Source organism: Muntiacus reevesi, chromosome X (genome assembly GCF_963930625.1).
Source record: "Muntiacus reevesi chromosome X, mMunRee1.1, whole genome shotgun sequence".
Lineage (NCBI taxonomy): Eukaryota > Metazoa > Chordata > Mammalia > Artiodactyla > Cervidae > Muntiacus > Muntiacus reevesi.
The window spans coordinates 8505727-8527788 of record NC_089271.1 but is presented as its reverse complement, the minus strand read 5'-3'; the positions used below and the strand labels follow the sequence as shown (position 1 = coordinate 8527788).

At 42.8% G+C, this 22062-nt stretch overlaps 1 protein-coding gene across 4 annotated transcripts in view; it reads left to right on the top strand.

The window, feature by feature from the left end:
- MID1 (midline 1) overlaps positions 1-8414 on the top strand; it is a 391822-nt gene extending 383408 nt beyond the window's left edge. For all 4 annotated transcript variants that reach the window (XM_065915785.1, XM_065915786.1, XM_065915783.1 and 1 more), the window contains exon 10: positions 4219-8414. In XM_065915785.1, coding sequence (XP_065771857.1) covers positions 4219-4567 — 349 coding nt within the window. In that variant the 3' untranslated portion in view covers positions 4568-8414. The remainder of the gene's footprint in view (positions 1-4218) is intronic.
- The last annotated feature ends 13648 nt before the right edge of the window (positions 8415-22062 follow it).

Sequence of the window (22062 nt, the reverse complement as noted above, 5' to 3'; positions counted from 1 at the left end):
TATAGAATAGATAAACAATAAGGTCCTATTATATAGCATTGGGAACTGTATTCAATATCCTGTAATAATTAGTCATAAAAAGAAGAATGAACTAATGCCATATGCAGCAACATGGATGGACCTAGAGATTATCATACTGAGTGAAATCAGACAGAGAAAGACTGATATATGATATCACTTATATGTGGAATCTAAAAAGATGATACAAATGAACTTATTTACAAAACAAAAACAGAGTCACATATGTAGAAAACAAATTATGGTTATCAGGGACAACTGACAACTGCTCGTTAAATTGGGCAATTGGGATTGACACACATTATTATACTATATATAAAACAAATAACTAATAAAGACTGATGGTATAGCACAGGGAACTCTACTCAATACTCTGTAATGACCTATATGGGAAAAGAGTCTAAAGAAGAGTGGATACATGTATGTGCTAAGTTGCTTCAGTCATGTCCGACTCTGTGCAATGCTATGAACCAGAGCCCACCAGTCTCCTGGGTCCATGGGATTCCCCAGGCAAGAATACTGGAGTGGGTTGATATGCCCTCCTCCAGGGGATCTTCCCAAGATATGTGTATATGTACAATTGATTCACTTTGTTGTACACCTGAAACTAACACAACATTGTCAAATCAGCTGCTCCAAGAGAAATTTTTTAAAATATATCCTGTAATAAACCATAAAGGAAAAAAATACACTTTAAGGCTTACTGTGGTGTACTTAATAAGTGATAGTTGAATCTTTGCTTTAAAAAAAAAAAAACTAAAACTGAAAACTGCCTAATTTGCAGATGATGAGTATGGTAACAGTATTTAGTTTTGAGATAAAGATGCTAAAACACTTATTTTACAAAAAAAGAAACTTTTCAGTTCAAGTCTATGCAAATAATGCAGTATGTCTAAGTCCTTTACAGTGTTGATACACATTCATAAGCTTGGGTGTTGTCTTTTTCCAAACAACGGTTTGCATATTAGCCAAGCAAGTAGGTTTTTTCCCCTCTTGTGACCCTCAAGGTTCTCTTTGCTCAGAACATTCCTGTTTCAACATCCCTCTGAAGGATGAAGGACAGATCCTCCCCCTGTATTTGGCTCTGGTCCAGGCTGGCATTTACAATGTGTAGCTGTACTGGGGCAAGATAAAAGCCCAAAGGAAAATACAGTGAATTTTTGCAGGTGCAAAAGAGCAAACATTTCTAGTTAATTAACGGGCTCTGTTAATCTGGGACAGAATCCAGTGTCAAATAATTACAACCCCCTTAATAATTACTTGTGATAAATGATACCTGATCGTTATGATCTCATCCCCATTGATGAATGGTGCGGGGAATTCCACCACACCACTTCAGTTATACAAACACAGATCAGCATTACCTTGAAAACACCAGATGTCAAAACCAACTCATGAGGCAGGGGGAAAATATTCTCACATTGATTGCCACGCTTCAGATCTTTACAAACTCATGTCCGTTTCAGAAAATTCTCACGTAGAAAGTAGTTTAACATTTCCTGGGAGGTGTTAGCGAGGAAAGGGTGACCTTTATTATCAAACGCCTGTAATACTTTGATTTGCAATAGCTAATAATGCATGTATTTTCTTGTGAAGTATAGTGCCGACTTGAAATTTACTTGTATGTTATAATCCATGCTATGGGGCATGTTAGCATTGCTCTGAGAAGCATCATTTTATACTGTTTGAATTCTCTGAGTCTCACTGCATACCTTAATGGAACATTGCCTTCTGCCTGCACCTTTCAAGCTCACTGGAAATATGCACATAATTTTACAGATTAATGATAATATAATGGTATTTTCCGTTGCTTAATGGACTAGACACGTAGTTATTTTCTTACTCTAATGCTGTTAATGTGTTCTCAGTATTTTAGGAAATGGTGTTAACTAAATGTGGGTTCACGCAAAGATTACAGGAACCCAACATAAGGGGGAAGGGGCGAGATTCTAGATTTTGCTCATTTTAACCTTCTCTTGGTTTTCCCATTTGCTAAATGCAGTCAGTAATACTTGCCACAGCTACTCCATAGGGGGTTCAATTAAGGTTCAAATGGGAAAGGAATGTCAAAGTTCTTTACTAAAAAATAAAAATGGTGTACAGCAGCAAGAAGGAAACAATACAGACATTTGGCTATTTTGTGATTCAAATGCAAGTTTCAAATTATCTGAAAAGGGAAATGGTGTCTGCCGGGACAGACAGAATGTCTTGCGGGAGAATACTAAAAAGTGAAAAACAAAAACCTTTCCAAAGTGTCTGTTAGGGTTCAGAGAAAAAGAAAAGTCTTTTTCTAGGTACACCAACAGAAAGAGGGCCAAGGCTTCTGGGAGCCCGCTACTCCTCTCCTGGAAGGCGGAAAGCTATTCACAGCCCAGAGGCAAGGTACACCCAGGAGTCTGCCCAGAAACTTCCACAGACCTCATGTGTGCTGTCTACTGTCTGGAAAACAGTGTTTCTCCTTCTCTTAGAACTTCTGGATCTTGTGTACAGACGGGTGTCAGTGGCAGAATCTGACCCAGACTCCATATTGGAGAGAGGATTCTGGGAAATGCAGCCCCAGGAGTGTCCCTAAAATGCTGAACAGAATTGACGAGGGTGAAGTGCAGAGGTTTGACAGCACACGGGCTGGTACCCTATGCTTACCAGAAGATCAATTCTATCCTCTCTTAATTCAGTCATGGTGTCTTTTCTTTTTTGAACGCATCACTCTTTAAGTGATTATATTCTAAATCCAGCACATGATGTTTGAAAGAATATCATTATGTCAAAGACCAGTGAAGTTTTTCTCTCTACGGCAGGTAAGGTACCATATGTCAACATCCAGTTAGACTGGTTTCTACTATAACATGTTAAGAATTGAACTCCGAATCATTCAGTATTTACTAAGAATGATGGGTTTTGCTTATCTTGTTGTTTAGTTGCTAAGTAGTGTCCAACTCTTTTGTGGCTCCATCCCACCAGGCTCCTCTGTCCATGGAGTTCTCCAGGCAAGAATACTGGGGTCGGTTGCCATTTCCTCCTTCAGGGGATCTTCCCGACCCAGGGATCGAACCCACATCTCCTGCAATAACAGGCAGATTCTTTATCACTGGGAAGCCCTTGCTTATCTTAATAACTGAGAAATACTACATTATAGAGGCATGTTTCAACAGGCTGAAAAGAGATTAAGAAGCTTAGAACACTGTAGAGAGAATTCAGAACTTTTTTTTTTTTGAGTGGTGAGAGAACATTTAGATTAACTAGGACATCCACAAGCTCAGAGACATTCTGGATGTTTGTAAATATAGTAGGAAATAAAACCAAAAGGGCTCCTCTGGTGAGGAAAGGCATTAGGGAGTGTTGTTTAAGTCTGTGGCCTTTTAAATCATCCTCGGGTCAAATTCCTATTCTGGTAGTTATTAGTCATGTGTCATTGGGCAAGGGTCATAAAATAACAATTACTGACTATTCTATGCCAGGTCTTAGGCCCAGGATCTTACACATATTCTTTTCTTAACTCCTCAAAATAACTCTGAGACACAATGACAATCATTGTCCCTGTGTTACAGATGAGAAAACTGAGGCTGGGAGATGACAAAGAACCTATCCCCATAAATGAAACTAATTTTCCATGCTTGCCTTGTGAAGTCATGGAAGATAACAGGCAAGATGTCAGTTGAAAAATTCAAAGAAGGTCAGAAGACTTTTAGAAGGTCAGAAGAAGTCTAGGGCTGTGCTGCCCAAGATGGTAGCCATGGGCCACGTGCAGCTCTTGAAACTAACTTGACTATAATTAACTTAAAAGTGCAATTCCTCAGTCTCACCAGCCACAGTTCAAGTGCCCAATAGCTACATGCAGCTCGTGGCTACCATACTGAACAGAGCAGAACATGTCAGTCACTGCAGAAAGTTCTACTGGATGCCATTGGTCTCAAGAATCTACTGCATGGGTCTTTATGAATGTATTAAAAAAAGACAGCCAAATACAAATTTCCAATTTTCTTATAACATCTTCACTGTAAATAGGAATTTGAGTCAATATAATGGCCCCTTTCTGCCAACTCTATGTCCAGAAGGGAAGAAGATGGGGAAGAGGGTTCAGGGTTCTTGCCTGAGCTTTCACTAAAGAGTGAACAGGGATGACTAAGGATCACAGAAAGGACTTCATATATGTGTGCAACATGGCTCATGGTTCTTGTCATTGCTCTTTTGCATCTGCAGGTATGCCATTGGCCTCGCATATAAGTCAGCCCCAAAGCACGAGTGGATTGGCAAGAACTCTGCTTCCTGGGCACTGTGCCGCTGCCACAATACCTGGGTGGTAAGACACAACAGCAAGGAGATCCCCATCGAGCCAGCCCCCCACCTCCGGCGCGTCGGCATTCTGCTAGACTACGATAACGGCTCCATCGCTTTCTATGATGCCTTGAACTCCATCCACCTCTACACTTTCGACATCACATTCTCGCAGCCCGTGTGCCCCACCTTCACTGTGTGGAACAAATGTCTGACCATCATAACAGGCCTTCCCATCCCCGACCATCTAGACTGTACAGAGCAGCTGCCCTGAGCACGTGGAGCTGGTTTCTGGGGGATATAAAGGGTGGTGGCCACCATTTCGGAGACTGAGAAAGCACAGGCTTCCAGAATGTGGTTAAATCTCACTAAGAAGCATCCAGAAATCAGCTAAGATAGGACTCCCAACGGGCGATCCCCCCCTTCCACTGTGTTTGTATTAAGTACAGGCTTTAATAATTTCTTCACCCTGTTTTTGTATTTACAGGAAAATTTATAGATTATTTATAATAGGAACATAACCGGGGATTACAACTCTTGGAAAATCTCTGGTTTTGCACATTAGGAGGCCCGTAAGTTTTATCACTTCTCGACAACCTTTATTTTCAGCACAAGTCTCTGAGCTTGAGAAACAAGATCTTCTATAGTTTTGTGTTTCTCCACCTTCTCACATCCTCTTTCCTACAGATCTCATGGCGGGTCCTGCACCGCAACACTGTGTAACGATATGCTACTATTTTCAAACTAAAAACATTAGTTTTGAACCAAGTAGGGAAGTAAGCAGGCTTTCTGACTCTGGTTTCTTGTGAAGCGTTCTGCGATGTCAGAAGGATTTACTGGATCAAGTAGGGTGGAGAGAGCAACAGAGAGGAGGGAAAGACTTGACTTGGGAGCCAGGGATCTGCTATTGCAAAACCTGTAATTACCCTTCCATGGCTGGTAGAATGATGCTGGGAGAACACGAACAATGAGATTGCAATTGAAAAAAGTCACCTTGAATCCTACTGATGATTCAAAAATTCAGGCCAATTTGTGTTTTCTCAGAAGTGGGATTCTTGTCATGATAGAAATCTATTTCCTTCTTCCTTTTACTAGTTTCTTTAGGCCTGTGAAGTTTCTTCACTATGTTTAATAGCTGTCTTGTGTCCCACTCCCCCTGAATAATTTTTGTCACTGGGGCTAAGGAAATAAACATTTTCTGTCACAAATGGCAGCACCACTTTGGATCGATTTTGCTCTCTAGGACATCAACATATGGCCTCAACTGTCAATACCACATCCAACCATAAGTCACCAAAAAACATTTGTATTTATGAGTTGGTAACGACAAGGGACATTGCATAAAGTACTCTTCTCTAGTATACGTACTTCAAAAGTTATAATAAACAGACCTTTAAACACATCTCGAAAGATGTAGAAGTCCCTCTATATTCTAGTATAGTTAATAGAGTTGTAAGAAAACAAACAAAAAAAAAAAAAACAAAAAAAAATCAAACTCACTATTCTCACTTTGGAACCTGCTAGTAGAACCTGCTAATGCCATGTCAGATACAATGCTCAGTGTGCTGACCTAAGGCATTGGAGTGGTCCATGACGTAAGGCTTTTTTGCCTTCCCTGGTGGCTCAGTGGTAAAGACTCCGCCTGCAATGCAGGAGACCCAGGTTTGCTCCCTGGGTCGGGAAGATTCCCTGGAGAAGGGAATGGCACCCATTCCAGTATTCTCACCTAGAAAATCCCTTAGTCAGAGGAGCCTGGCGAGCTACAGTCCATGGGGTCACAAAGAGTCAGACATGACTGAGCAACTGACAATTTCACACTAAGCCATCCTTCGACTTGAACCAGGAATCTGGCAATGGTTCTACCTTGATGAAGGGCATGACATCTCTCAACCATTTCATTTGCTAAAATATTTATCTGGGCTGCTGGGGTGGCTGTTTTGACAGACTGGGGGATTTAGACACTGTTTTTATTGGTTTTGTTTTTGAGCGGATTAACCAATTGTTTCTTTGAAATTCGTCCAGTTTCAGCATTGCATTATGTGATTGTGAGTCTGGGTTTCAGGGGCAGCTTCCCCAGGGCTTCTGCCTCTACACTGGCAGATGCACTCCTTTTTCTTAACAGATAGATTCTATATATTTACTATATTATTTATACCCAGATGAATATTTTGATAGTGACTTAGGACAATTTCACATCTAAAAGATGGATGCCTCAATGGAAAAAAAATTACTCAGTCTCTGCCAATTTAATGGAATTTTTTTCTTTTTACAATAGAAAAACAATGTGCATTAGGCTTCCCTGAATAAACCAAAAGGGTTGGCTTAGTAATTTTTACAAACATTTTTAGTAGCTGAATAATGGATATTTTCATGCACTTTGTACACTAACAGGTTTTGAATAAAAGGGTCTAAAACTCAGCTTCTGAAATTTTTTAAATCATGGTCTCCAGGTACAATAAATGCTCCAGTTTGCCTTATGATGTTAATCTAAAGCATTTATGAGGACAATATTGCCACGGATTATAATGCTTTTTCAATATAAAGAAGTTACTACTCCAGTTTTCACTGCAAGCCATTTAGGTTATGTTTTGGCTATTTTTATAAGGACGAGGGATTATATTATCATTTTGTTGTGGAAGTCTCACTCTTTGCTAACTTAAAAACATTGTGGATAGTAGCAATTACTATTTCCATGTTGTCATATTTACTGGAAAATATGTATATGATGAAAGGCCACAGTGTTTACTTTCATTACTGTAATGATGTAGACAAAATTTCCATGTGGATTTTTTTTGAAAGTGAAAAATATATGCTATCAACATTTGTTGCGGTAGAATTCTTTAAAAGGATTTGGGGGCATGGCATCTTGTTTTTGAGGTTCTTACTTCACAGAAGACATCACAATACAGGGGGGAAAGAGCTGGCAGTGCCAGTTAAATTAATACACAAAATTGATGCAACGCCAACCAAGGCTGCCAGGTCCAACGTCGTGGCTGTGTGAACACTGCTGGCACCATCTTGAAATGCTCAGTAATGCCTGGACGAGGGGATCTACACTTTCCTTTAGCACTGGGCCTCGCAAATTATGTAGCCAGTCCTCAAAACTGAACTCTGAAACATGGTACCTCTCTCCGTCTGATGGATAGAAATGAAGAACCCTGAATCCACTGTCAAGTGGCTGGCCATATAATTCAAGTAGGAATCTAGATGGATTAAGATGGAGAGTGGGCTTGGGTGAAGATTTTCTTTCTGGCTTTAAAAGAAAGTGACTTCAAAAACTGCACATGTTGATGAGAGTTTCTGCTGGAGAAGAGGCAAAAGCCTGAGGACCAACAGGCATTTTATTATGGTACTGAGATCTCGAGACTTTCTGAGGAACCAAACCAGTGCCCCCCAGCGAACGTGGAATTACATTTCGGCTCCAGGCACACGGGCAGTGCCTGTGGAAACACACACATGTATGCTCGCATACATGTGCTTTTGGTGTTGGGAACCAGATGATCTGCTCTACTCTTATAAAATGTCTTTTTAAAAAAAGATACAAAGATGGTAATGGGGATGGGAGAATGTTTTTAAAATAGTGCTTCTGAACATGGGGGTGATCTGGCAGTGTCTGGAGTCATTTTGGGTTAGTGCAACTTGGGAAAGGTGCCCCCGGCATCTAGTGGGTAGAGACCAGAAATGCTGCTCAACATCCTATGGTGTACAGCACAGCCCCATGATGGATTATCTGGCCCAAAATATCAATAGGGCCACAAGTAAGAAACTCTTACTATTTTTTAAGCAAAACTCTCACCAAGTTTTTTTTCACTCGTGATTGATTCAATGCCTGGTATATCAAAAAAGAAAGCGGGCACCAAAACCTTCACCTTTAAAAGAATATTTACAAAATTGTTCAGAAAATCTGAAAGGCAATGCAAACCTTTGTAAATGGGAATCCACTGACAAGTGTCACAAAAATGCAGATGTGATTTGCTTGGTTAGGAAATGAAAGTCTCTGTATGCTGCTCTTTTCACACGAACAAGTTCAGTTCCTGGTACTTGAGTCATGCTATCACACCCTCAGCCCGAGCTCTCCATTGCTATTGCTTTCTGGTTTAAAATAAAATCATTTTTGTGGTTCCCACGCCCTCTGTCTCTGCCTGTGTCTGTTGCCTTGTTACCAAGGTGTGTTTTCACCTTCACTGTTTCTACACATATTTATTCAACTTCTACTAATCCTTCTACCACCTTGCAACATATAATCCATTTTCTTTTATGCTGAAAGGTTCCAGTGTCCACCATCCAGCCTCTCCCTAATCAAAATACAGGTAATTGACAAGATGCAAAATAGTATCTCACCCTCCCCTCCCCCTGGGAATTTAAAGACACAGTAAGAGAAAACCTGTACAGGAGCAGAGATCAGAACAATGGCTTGATTTCTAGACTTCCAGAGCGGGTGGAGAAGAGGAGGGCAAGGAGGATGTGTGTGGATGGGTGAGGGTCTTGACAGCATGGTCTGGAACCACCCCAGCAGTTGGTTATTAAATCTATCCCCAAACCCTTCCCCTGGCTAACAGGACTTGACTTTCATAAGCAACCCAAGCCTTTTGGACCTGAGTCAGCACTCCGAAGGCTTGGTCATGGGTCCCAGGCATAAGGGGCACCTGTATACTTGTATACTTGTGCCAGCCCTACCTACCCCAGACCCACCCACCAGACAGAACCTGCGGGGCTGGGATCCAGCCCTCCAGGGGATTCTGCTACAAGTAGATGTGTGTGAAGTGCCACTCTAGGGGGCTTTCTTCAGTCTCATATCCCATAGAAACATGCATGTAGAGCCTGAAACATCTTCTCAAGGTCATATGCTTTAGAGGCACCATGATGTAACACACTGACTTTAATCTGGCTGAATATGAAAATCTTGTCCTATTGCTGCTGCTTTGCAGGTGGCGCTAGTGGTAAAGAACCCACCTGCCAATTTAAAAGACATAACAGATGTGGGTTTGATCCCTGGGTGAGGAAGATCCCCTGGAGGAGGGAATGGCAACCCACTCCAGCATTCTTGTCTGGAGAATCCCATGGACAGAGGGACCTGGCAGGCTACCATCCATGGGGTTTCAGAGTCAGACATGACTGAAGCAACTTAGCACGCATGCACACTGCTACCTCTTAGACAAGGATGTGTATGTGTGTGATAGTCACTCACTCGTGTCTGACTCTTTGCAACTCCATAGACTGTAGCCCACCAAGCTCCTCTTTCCATGGAATTCTCCAGCCAAGAGTAAGTGATTGATTCAAAAGGCAAATAAAAGTGAAAGTTAGTCACTCAGACGTGTCTGACTGTGACCCCATGGACTGTAGCCCACCAGGCTCCTCTGTCCATGGGATTCTCCAGGCAAGAATACTGGAGTGGGCAGCTATTCCCTTCTCCAGGAGATCTTCCCGACCCAAGGATCAAATGCAGATCTTCCATGTAGCAGGCAGACTCTTTACTGACTCAGCCACCAGGGAAGCCCTTTTTTAGCTCCAGGTCTGAAGACTTCCCAGGTTATCCTATAGGCCTCAATGCCAAGAACCACAAATTGCAAATTTAATAGGTCATTTTGTATCAAAAGGTGAATTATGAAACACCTGCTGTGTGCTAAGTCACTCAGTTGTGTCTGACTCTTTGCAACCCCATGAACTGTAGCCCACAAGGCTCCTCTGTTCATGGAATTCTCCAGCCAAGAATACTGGAGTGGGTAGCCATTCCCTCCTCCAGGGGATCTTCCCAACCTAGGGATCGAACCCAGGTCTCCCATATTGCAGGAAGATTCTTAACCATCTGAGCCACCAGGGAAGCCCATGAAGCACCTAGAATTTTTCAATCAAAAAAATATATTCTCTGGGTTCAGATACGGCCCAGACCGTGTTTAACATTTTTTTTTCTATTGTGGGTTTTGACTTTTTCCCCCAGAAATGGGATTCATTTGATGTACCCAAGTCTTAAGTTTCTCAATAAAGAAAAAAATCTCCATTAAAAAAATGCCAGTTTCTGGATCCCATCCTGAAAGATGGGCTGATAAGGTCTTTGGTGTGGGCCAGCACCCTGCACTTTTCTCTGAAATGATTCTCAAGTGCAGCCAGAACCAGCAGCCCATGCTGTCTAGCACCACAGGGCTCAGCTCCTTTTCTGTCAAGGTCAGAAAGAGACTATTTTAGGGTTTGCAGGCCATACCGCCTCTGGCAGCTACTCAGCTCTGCAGCTGGAGAGTGAAAGCAGCCAGAGAGGATGTGTCAACAAGTGGGTGTGGCTGTGTTGCAATAAAACTTTATTTACAAGAGCAACCATGAGACTACATGTGTCCCATGCTGTGACTGGCCACAGATACAGTACTGGACCAGTGGACTGAAACCCCCAGGGCACTGTCTGTCTATCCTTCACTCACGGGGTCTCAGCTATGTACTCCCCATGGCTTGGGGCCTCTGTGAGCTCCCAAGTCCTTTTCCAAAGAATCTGCCTGCAATACAGGAGACCCCGGGTTCAATCCCTGGGTCAGGCAGATCCCCTGGAGAAGGAAATGGCTACCCACCCCAGTATTCTTGCCTGGGAAATCCCATGGACAGAGGAGCCTGGAGGAAGGACTACAGTCCATGAGGTCGCAAAGAGTTGGACATGACTAGGCGACTAAGCCTTCTAACACTGAATTTCATCAATTCTGAAATTACAGAACTCATAAGAATTCATTGCGGAGTGCTTAAGACAGAACCATGAAAGAGGCTATTAAAAGATGCTTTCATTCAACAGAGTAGTGTGTGCCAGTTCTAATGATTAGCTTTACCTCCTTCATAATTCTGACTTGAATCAGCCCTCTCACAAGTGATAGGTATGTAAATAGATTTCCTTTAGTAAGAGTTTTCATGTATGTTTCATTTCAACTTTTGAAACGGAACAGATGCTGCTGTAATTAATCATCTTTCAAAGTCAATCTGAAGGGCATGTCATCCACTCTAGAGAGTAGCCCTCAGCCCCTTCTTTTACAAACTATTATTTTGTAAAATAGAGAAGCAAAGCAGGTTGAAGAAGAGAACTGCTTCTGATTATAACAGAAACATAAAGAGAGGCATGTGGAACTTTCAAGATCCCTTCCCCCAGAGTACCATTCTCACCATGGGATGTACATTCAAGAACATAAAGTAAAAACAGGGTCGAGGGCTTATGGAAAAACCTTTCTTGTAGTTGTCCTGTCTTAATATGGGTGATTTATGGAAAGGAATTCAGGTCTCCCTTTGAATCTTCATGTTCTCTAAGAGAACTATAAAAGCATGATTAAATAGGAAGTGTAGCAATTAACAAGCAAATCTGTCATGGCCAAAAACCAATTACCAATTAAGGAGAGACAGAGAAAAATGATTTAATGAACATTAGTTCTTTAGCACGGTCTATTTATCCTCAAAGCTCAGTTTTTGATTACAGTCATTAAATGCTGTTCAGTAAAATAGTTCAGATAATAAAGCTTATCTCACCTCTTCTCCAATCTTATTCTCCTTTCAGCTTCTATCCTCTCTGGCCTCCTCTTTTCCCTCAAGCTTCTCAAAGGACTGGTCATATGTTCTGTTTTTGTTTCCTCGCCTGTCATTACAGCTCCCCTCACTCACATCAGCCATCGAGTGTCTTTACTCTACCAAATAGTGCTCAGCAATGTCAGAAATACCATCTGCATCGATATATATTCCCATGATGGCCTGGCCTCATATTGGCACGCAGCAACTTTCGAGATGTTAACCCACTTCAGTTCTTTCTTAATCCCTCCAGAGGCAATGCCATCCACATCCAGAGGGAATGCCATTCCCTCCTTCACCATGCTGGGCAGATGCCCTCCAGATCTCTCTCTCTAGGTCTAATTTCTCTGCTGAGTTCAGCACTATATATTGACCTGATTGCTTGCTCATCGCGTTTGGATGCTTAAGTGAAAGTGACAGTCACTCAGTCATGTGTGACTCTGTGACCCCATGGACTGTAGCCTGCCAGGTTCCTCTGTCCATGGAATTCCCCAGGCCAGAATACTGGAGTGGGTTACCATTCCTTTCCCCAGGAAAGTTTCCGACCCAGGAATTGAACCCAGGTCTCCTGCACTGCAGGTGATTCTTTATCGTCTGAACCACCAGGGAAGCCCTTTGAATGCTCAAAGGGCACCTCAAATTCAACATGTCCAAAATGGCATCTGGGGGTCTCTCTCCCCAAACCATGCTGTCCACAACCAGTTTCATGAATCACAAACCAAAGGCTCATGTTTGATATCTTCCACACCCTGTATGTCCAATCCACCACCAAGTCCTGTTGATTTTCCCTCTCAACAACTTGTTGACCAGAAACATATTAATGCACCTTTTGTTACCGAACGTTATTTACCAGAGATATTTTAATATTCACTTACATTACGGAACCTCAGCCACAGGCATTTAGTTTCTTCAAAAATTCCCCCCATCAATAATGTGTTAAATATCTCTTTAACTGACCCCCTCTTCTCTGTGTCTGCACAAAAACTCCAAGCCCAAGCTTTCACATCTCTCACTCTATAGCTGATATAACTGGTCTACCTGTAATCCACACTCCATCCTCTCTTTCAACAAATGCCCATGAGCAGCCAAGCTAATCTCTGAAAGAATCATATCACACATATCCCCAGATGCTTCTTCCACCATGCTTATCCCCACTTCGACCCTCCCCCAACACTGACAAACTTTTTCAAAGTTTTCCATCTACTTTCCAAGAAACTCATCCACAAGGCCTATGAGTTCCTCCATGGTCTTGTTCCTGCCTATTTCCCGAGCATCATCTTGGATCATGCTTCCTTTACTCCTCACACTCCAGCTACATTGGTAGCAGCCATGCTGTGCTCTGCCACAGGCCTCTACTAGGACCACCCTTCCCTTAGCTTCTTAGTTTGGTTCAGTCGCTCAGTCATGTCTGACTCTTTGTGACTCCATGGAGTGCAGCATGCGAGGCTTCCCTGTCTATCACCAACTCTCGGAACTTGCTCAAACTCATGTCCATTAAGTCGTTGATGCCATCCAACCATCTCATCCTCTGTCATCCCCTTCTCTTCCCGCCTTCAATCTTTCCCAGCATCAGGGTCTTTTCCAATGAGTCAGTTTTTCACATCAAGTAGCCAAAGTACTGGGGTTTCTGCTTCAGCATCAGTCCTTCCAATGAATATTCAGGACTGATTTCCTTTAGGATGGACTGGTTGGATCTCCTTGCAGTCCAAGGGACTCTCAAAAGTCTTCTCCAACACCACAGTTCAAAAGCATCAGTTCTTCAGTGCTCAGCTTTCTTCATGGTCCAACTCTCACATCCATAGATGCATACTGGAAAAACCATAGCTTTGACTAGACAGACCTTCGTTGGCAAAGTAATGTCTCTGCTTTTTAATATGCTGTCTAGGTTGGTCATCGCTTTTCTTCCAAGGAGCAAGCGTCGTTTATTTTGGAACCAGTCTGTTGTTCCATGTCCAGTTCTAACTGTTGCTTCTTGACCTGCATACAGATTTCTCAGGAGGCAGGTCAGGTGGTCTGGTATTCCCATCTCTTTAAGGATTTTCCACAGTTTGTTATGATCCACACAGTCAAAGGCTTTAGTGTAGTCAATGGAGCAGAAGTAGATGTTATTTCTGGAATTCTCCTGTTTTTTCTATGACCCAATGGATGATGACCACTTAATCTCTAGTTCCTCTGTCTTTTCCAAATCCAGCTTGAACATCTGGAACTTCTCAGTTCGTGTGCTGTTGAAGCACAGCTTGGAGAATTTTGAGCATTACTTTGGTAGTGTGTGAGATGAGAGAAATTGTGCGGTAGTTTGAGCATTCTTTGGCATTGTCTTTCTTTGGGATTGGAATGAAAACTGACCTTTTCCAGTCCTGTGGCCATTGCTGAGTTTTCCAAATTTGCTGGCATATTGAGTGCAGTACTTACACAGCATCATCTTTCAGGATTTGAGATAGCTCAGCTGGAATTCCATCACTTCCACTAGCTTTGTTCATAGTGATGCTTCCTAAGGCCCACTCAACTTCCCACTCCAGGATGTCTGGCTCTAGGTGAGTGATCACACCATTGTGATTATCTGAGCCATTAAAATCTTTTTTGTATAGTTCTTCTGTGTATTCTTGCCATCTCTTATTAATATCATCTGCTTCTGTTAGGTCCATACCGTTTCTTTCCTTTATTTTGCCCATCTTTGCATGAATTGTTCCCTTAGTATCTCTAATTTGCTTGAGGAGATCTACCACTAATATTTTTATGACTTCTCAACCACCATTCCCACAGAGGCTTCCCCTCAACTCCCTGCTGGAGCCAAACACCCCTAGTATTGACTCACAAAGCCCTTTGTGCCTTCCTTCATAACTGCAACCTAGCTTTTCTATCTGTAAATTTTGCTTACTACTTCTGTTTCTTGGCCACCATCAGACTGTCATATTTCTGAAGTCTGAAACCAGCAGTGGCTTGGCTTCAAGTGTACCACATAGTATGTGCTCAAGAAATCCATAGAGTAGAATTCCCACTTCTCATGAAGATGTTCTACTTAAACCCACCCATAACATCTGCTATTGTCTTTAAAAGACTCATTTTAAAAATAAGTAAATGAGTGCTTCATACTGGCAGAAACCACATATACCCAGAGAATGAAAAATAACATCAAAATAAATGCTACACAATCTGTAGTCGTTTAGCACTACGTCATGTTGGACTCTTTGGACCCCATAGACTGTATCCCACCAGGCTCCTCTATCCATGGGATTTCCCAAGCAAGAATACTGGAGAGGATTGCCACTTCTTTCTCCAGGGGATCTTTCTGAGCAGGGATCAAGCCTGAGTCTACTGCATTGGTAGGCAGATTCTTTAGCACTGAACCACCTGGGAAACCGCTAAAAAAATCTAACTTCCAGCAAATTCCATCCTCTCTTCATAGCAGCCTCAGGTCATCAAGCAAAAAGAAAACCTCAAAACTGGGCAAATAAACCTGCCCATTAGTGTCTTTTTTAATTAATTAATTTAGCTGGATGCTAACTACTTTACAATACTGCAGTGGTTTTTACCATACAATGACATGAATCAGCCACAGGTGTACATGTGTTTCCCCATCCTGAACCCCTCTCCCAGTTCCCTCCTCATCCCATCCTTCTGGGTTGTCCCAGTGTACTGGCTTTGAGTGCCTTGTTTCATACATCAAACTTGGACTGGTGATCTATTTCACATATGGTAGTATACATGTTTCAATGGTATTCTCTCAAATCATTCCACCCTCATCTTCTCCCACAAAGTCCGAAAGTCTGTTCTTTACATCTATGTCTCTTTTGCTGTGTCTCTTGCATATAGGGTTGTTGTTACCATCTTTCTAAAGTCCATATATATGCATTAATATACTGTATTGGTGTTTTTCTTTCTGACTTGCTTCACTCTGTATAAAAGTCTCCAGTTTCATCCACCTCATTAAAACTGAGTCAAATGCATTTTATTTATAGCTGAGTAATATTCCATTGTGTATATGTACCACAGTTTCCTTATCCATTCATCTGCTGACAGACATCTAGGTTGCTTCTGTGTCCTAGCTATTGTAAACAGTGCTGCGATGAACATTGGGGTACAGGTATCTCTTTCAATTTTGGTTTCCTCAGGGTATATGCCCAGTAGTGGGATTGCTGGGTCATATGGTAGTTCTATTTCCAGTTTTTTAAGAAATCTCCACACTGTTTTCCATAGTGGCTGTACTAGCTTGCATTCCCACCAACAGTGTAAGAGGGTTCCCTTTACTCCACACCCTCTCCAGCATTTATTGTTTGTAGATTTTTTGACGGCAGCCATTCCCGTACCTCATTGAGGTTTTGATTTGCATTTCTCTCATTATGAGTGATGTTGAGCATCTTTTCATGTATTCGTTAGCCATCTGTATGTCTTCTTTGGAGAAATGTCTGTTTAGTTCTTTGGCCCATTTTTTGATTGGGTTGTTTATTTTCCTGGTATTGAGCTGCATGAGCTGCTTGTATATTTTGGAGATTAACTCTTTGTCAGTTGCTTCATTTGCTATTATTTTATCCCATTCTGAAGGCTGTCTTTTTACCTTGCTTATAGTTTCCTTCATTCTGCAAAAGCTTTTAAGTTTAATTAGGTCCATCAGTGTCTTCTATCACCTCCCACCTGGCCCCTGGCCCTAAATTCAAAGTCTGAAGTTATGCTTATACAATTCTTACTTATTGGTTCAACTCATCCCACACTGTAAGATAATTCAAGTGCAAATAAAATGAGCTCTAGGGTATCATGATCAACTTCAGTTTGAGAGAAGGTCCCCTCTGACCTTGGTGAACCACCTTTGCAGAAGGGCTACTCATTTTCTTAGAAACCAGATTCCCTATTATTTACAAAAGTATCACAGAGTCCCAGCTATCTTCCCAGTTTTTTGTTTTGTGTTGTTTGGCCTGGCACACGGCTTGCAGGATCGTAGTTCCCCAACCAGAGATAGAACCTGGGCCCTGTGTGATGGGAGTGCAGAGTCCTAACCACTGGACCAAAAAGGAAGTCCCAGCCTCCTTTCTCATTTCTTAGCAGGAGCAGCCAGGTAGTGACCTAAGGTTAAAGTGAGCAAGCAGGCAACACAGGTATTGGGTGGCATTCCAAGTGGAGAACTTCTGCTGCCTGCGAAGTTCAGAGTCCATGTTGAAGATCAAATCAGAAGGAGTTTAAGGACAGAGAACTCAGTTACTGTTGAGCTGTGTTGCTGTTTCTCCAGTACAGATGGTAAACAATATCAAACACAAGAATTCATCAAAAGAAAGTTGGGGTACCCGTACTAGCAGCAGACCAAGTAGACTTCCAAACAAGGAATGTTTCCTAGGAGTCAATTCACTGAACAAAGAAACCATGATTCCCTCCTCTTCCCTTTTACACTTACCCCCATAAGAAAGAAAGAGAGAGTGGAAACAAGGTTAGTTGAGGAATATATCAAACCAGTCAATCCTAAAGGAAATCAACCCTGAATATTCATTGGAAGGACTGATGCTGAAGCTGAAACTACAATACTTTGGCCACCTGATGCTAAGAGCTGACTCATCAGAAAAGGCCCTGATGCTTGGAAAGCTTGAGGGCAGGAGGGGAAGGCACTGACAGAGGATGAGATGGTTGGATGGCATCACCAATTCAATGGACATGAGTTTGGGCAAACTCTGGGAGATAGTGAAGGACAGGGAAGGCTGGTGTACTGAAGTCCATGGGGTCGCAAAGAGTCAGACAGGACTTAATGACTGAACAACAAGAAGGGTCTGAAATTGGAAAATCTGGGGAAAACCTATCCCAAAGGAGTTGGCCATGCATTTTTGTTGGCCACACTGCATTTTAGAGTCTGTTTTCAGCTCCCAATCAATAAGTTACTGTAGTTTATGACAGATGACTATACTGGGTTTAAATCTCTATGTCAGCCTTGGGGCGAGACCCTCTTGATGAGGCCAGGTTTAGAAGCAGCAAGAGACTAAAGCAAGAATAAATATCCAGTCATCATCACGGGCCAGTTAGCCCAATCAAGGCCTCTGCCCTTCAACCCCTGGGGAGCTGGTCACACAGAGGAAGGAGGGGAGGGCGTCCATATCGCAGCATCTGTTAATGGTTGCCTCTTGCTCTCTCCCTGCATTCCGGACCTGGTACTCAGGACCTCCTGAAATGGAGAGGGTTGCTGGTAGGAGTGTTTGCAACTTTCAAATGATTGACTAGAAGCAGAAGTGCTGGGGTGTGAACCCTCGACCCCAGAGTTCACGGGGCCAACCAGCCCGCAGAGCCTGAGCCCTTGATCCCACTAGACAGGCAGTTCTCATTAAGCAATGTCACTGGAACTGGTGCCAAAAACATAAGGCTGCCTGCTCCCCCCTGGGCTTCATTTCTAGGCTCTTATATACACGTATTTTGAAAATTTCCAAGTCAGTCAGTCTTTGCTTGGTGGACGTGCTTGAGCAATGCTAATACTTACTGAGCAAGAGACGAGAGTCCAATGGTTCTCGCAGATGTCCACGAGGAGACATCCCGCCCAGAGAAACGCTACAGGACTCCCACTTCTCGTGGGGACTGAGGTCAAAGAGATGCTTCTGTATCAGCACAGAAGCAGCACTCTGGGCTTCTGTCTGCATGGTTTCTGAGTGACTGCATATGCTGGGGCAGCCAATCTTCAAAGGCAGCTTGCTCTTGCTGAGGTTTTTGCCCTGAAAACCAGGAAGTCCTCAGGGACAGCTCTGACTGGAGGAAAATCAACAAAGCTCAAGACAGCATCTGAGACACAAATGTGAACAATTTCCCCTCATGCTGTCGGACACAGCCGTCAAAAACATCCCCAAAGTGCCATGGCCAGACTATGTTGCAGAAAAATTCCACTGTGGGGAGATTGAAATCATGACACCTTCACAGCTCTGGGAGGAAATGAGACGACAGAGTGTTAAAATATCCTGGTGAATTGGGTAAAAATGAGGAAGTTGTTCATTCTTGCTAATTACAGTCTGGGTGTCAAGTTTTCATTTTCAGTTTAGGCAGGATATTAGGAACTTTGTTTGCTTACACATTGGGGGTTGAATGAGATTGCCAAGTACAATCTTCTACCCTCACAGACACACAAGATGGGAAAATCAGTATCTTTGAATGTATTTCCAGAAATACTTTTTCTTCCTCATCTCACTTGTTTGTGGGCAGTCTTCTGATGCCCATTTTTGACTCTGTTCAGTCCTTCCCTGGTGACTCAGATGGTAAAGAATCTGCCTGCAATGCAGGAGACCCAGGTTCAATCCCTGGGTTGGGAAGATCCCCTGGAGAAGGGAATGGCAACCCACTCCAGTATTCTTGCCTGGAGAATCCCATGGACAGAGGAGCCTGGTGGGCTACAGTCCATGGGGTCGCAAAGGGTCAGACACGACTGAGCAACTAACACAATCACAGTCCTTTCTCAAGTTGTCCCTTCTCTAAAGCAAGAATTCTCTGCCAAGGCACCATGGCCCTTTAGAGTTGAAAAGTTCCTGGTTGTGGAGCTCCCCTGTGCCTTATAGGATGCGTACGAACATCCCGGGCCTCTGACCACTAGATACCAAAAGTACTCCCTCCCAGTTATGACAATCGACCATGGCACCAGACATTGCCAAATGTCCCTCTGGGGTGGGGGAGGCACAATCACGCCTCTGAGAACCAGCAACCTAATGAACACTTCAATGGTGACACCCATCTTCTATCATGACAACATCCCTTCTGTGCACAGAATCTTCTCACGTCACCTTCCTACCCATTTTCTCTCCCTTCCTCTACTGCCAGGTCTCTGGGTCACCTGTGGGGAGTCTGCTGACAATGCAGGCATTGTTCAGCTCACTGGCTCAATGTCCCAGGCCCGCCCATGGTTCAGTCGGGAGAGAGGGAGGCACAGATGTCAGAAGAATAAACAACTCCCTCTTCTCCCTGGAACTGGAGGCCTCAAAACATGCAAATACAGAGACTGTGGATGGAGTCCAAGATGATGGAGTAGAAAGATCTAGAATTTACCTCCTCCCACAAGCATGCCAAAATCACAACTTTGCACAAAAACCATTGATGGAAAAGACGAACCTCCCAGAAAAGTTCATGTCTATGAGATTCTCCAGGCAAGATTACTCTAATGGGTTGCCATGCCCTCCTCCAGGGGATCTTCTCAGCAGCCTCCTCATAAGGCAGGATCTGGAAACTAACTGGATTAGGGGCTAACCAAGCCTATAAGATAATAATACAACATGCAAAATGCCAGGCTGGAAGAAGCACAAGCTGGAATCAAGATTGCCGGGAGAAATACCAATAACCTTAGATACGTGGATGACACTACCCTTATGGCAGAAAGCAAAGAACCAAAGAGCCTCTTAATGAAAGTGAAAGAGGAGAGTAAAAAAGTTGGCTTAAAATTCAACATTCAGAAAACTAAGATCATGGCATCCAGTCCCATCACTTGATGGCAAATAGATGGGGAAACAACGGAAATATGACAGATTTTATTTTCTTGGGCTCCGAAATCGCTGCAAATGGTGACTGCAGCCATGAAATTAAAAGTCACTTGCTCCTTGGAAGAAAAGCTATGACCAACCTAGACAGCATATTAAAAAGCAGAGACACTTCTTTATCAACAAAGGTCCACCTAGTCAAGGCTATGGTTTTTCCAGTAGTCATGTATGGATGTGAGAGTTGGACTATTAAGAAAGCTAAGCGCCGAAGAATTGATGCTTTTGAACTGTGGTATTGGAGAAGACTCTTGAGAGTTCCTTGGACTGCAAGGAGATCCAACCAGTCCATCCTAAAGGATATCACTACTGAATATTCATTGGAAGGACTGGTGTTGAAGCTGAAGCTCCAATACTTTGGCCACCTGATGCGAAGAACTGCCTCATTGGAAAAGACCGTGATGCTGGGAAAGATTGAAGGCAGGAGGTGAAGGTGACGACAGAGGATGAAATGGTTGGATGGCATAACCGACTCAATGGACATGAGTTTGAGAAAACTCCAGGAGTTGGTGATGGACAGGGAGGCCTGGCATGCTGCAGTCCATGGGGTCACAAAGAATCAGACACGACTGAGCTGAACTGAGGCGTCTCCAACTCTGTCACATGCACCCTTGCTGCAAAGCTGTGTTCTCAAGTAACCTTAGGCAGGTAAGAGCCATTAAGGGTTCATAAATATTCTATGCATACATACATCTGATTATAACAGACTGGATTATGGGGAAGACATGCACAACAGAGTCTGTTGCTATCTAACTTGCAACTGAGGATCAGCCTTGAGCACATGCCCATTTGCATTCCCTTTCCTGATTAGTGGCAGGTACACACCCTATTTTGTATAGGGAAGAACCAAGAGGACACTGGAAGTATAAAAAGGGGAAGCCAAGAGGAATTATGATGACTCCTTTGGGGTTGGCCTGTTCCACATCTCAGGAGTGTCTGTTTATTAAAAGTTCTGTCTGCTTGAGCTGTAACTGGCTGTAATTTGTCTATTGTTTTAAACCCTTTTGTCCATCGTTTCAAATCTTTGTCACAATGAGACAAGAACTGAGGGAGAGACATAAAATGAACTGCCAGGTGGAATGTAAACTAATACAGCCATTATGTAAACTAGTGTGGAGGTTTCTTAACAAACTAAAAATATAACTACCATATGACCCAGTATTTCTACTCCTGGGTAAATACCTGAAAAAAACAAAAACACTAGTTCAAACACACACCAATGTTCACAGCAGCACTATTTTAAATTGCCAAGAAAGCAACCTATCTGGGTTGGAAACATGCATATTATCTAGGGTGAAACAGATCACCAGCCCAGGCTGGATGCATGAGACAAGTGCTCAGGCCTGGTGCACTGGGAAGACCCAGAGGGATGGGGTGGGGAGGGAGGTGGGAGGGGGGATCGGGATGGGGAATACGTGTAAATCCATGGCTGATTCATGTCAGTGTATGGCAAAAACCACTACAATAATGTAAAGTAATTAGCCTCCAACTAATAAAAATAAATGGGAAAAAAAAAGTTTAAAAAAAAAAAAGCAAGCAAGCAACCTAATTATCCATCAAGAGAGTTTTGGATAAAGAAAAGGTGGTTTGTGTATATACTTATATACACACAGAGAGACATATGAATATATATATTCTTTTTTTTTGCTCCCCTCCCCCGAACATATATATTCTATTGTGTGTGTATATAATAGAATACTACTCAACCATAAAGAAGAATGAAATTTTTCCATTTGAAGCAACATGGATGGACTTGGAAGGGATAATGCTA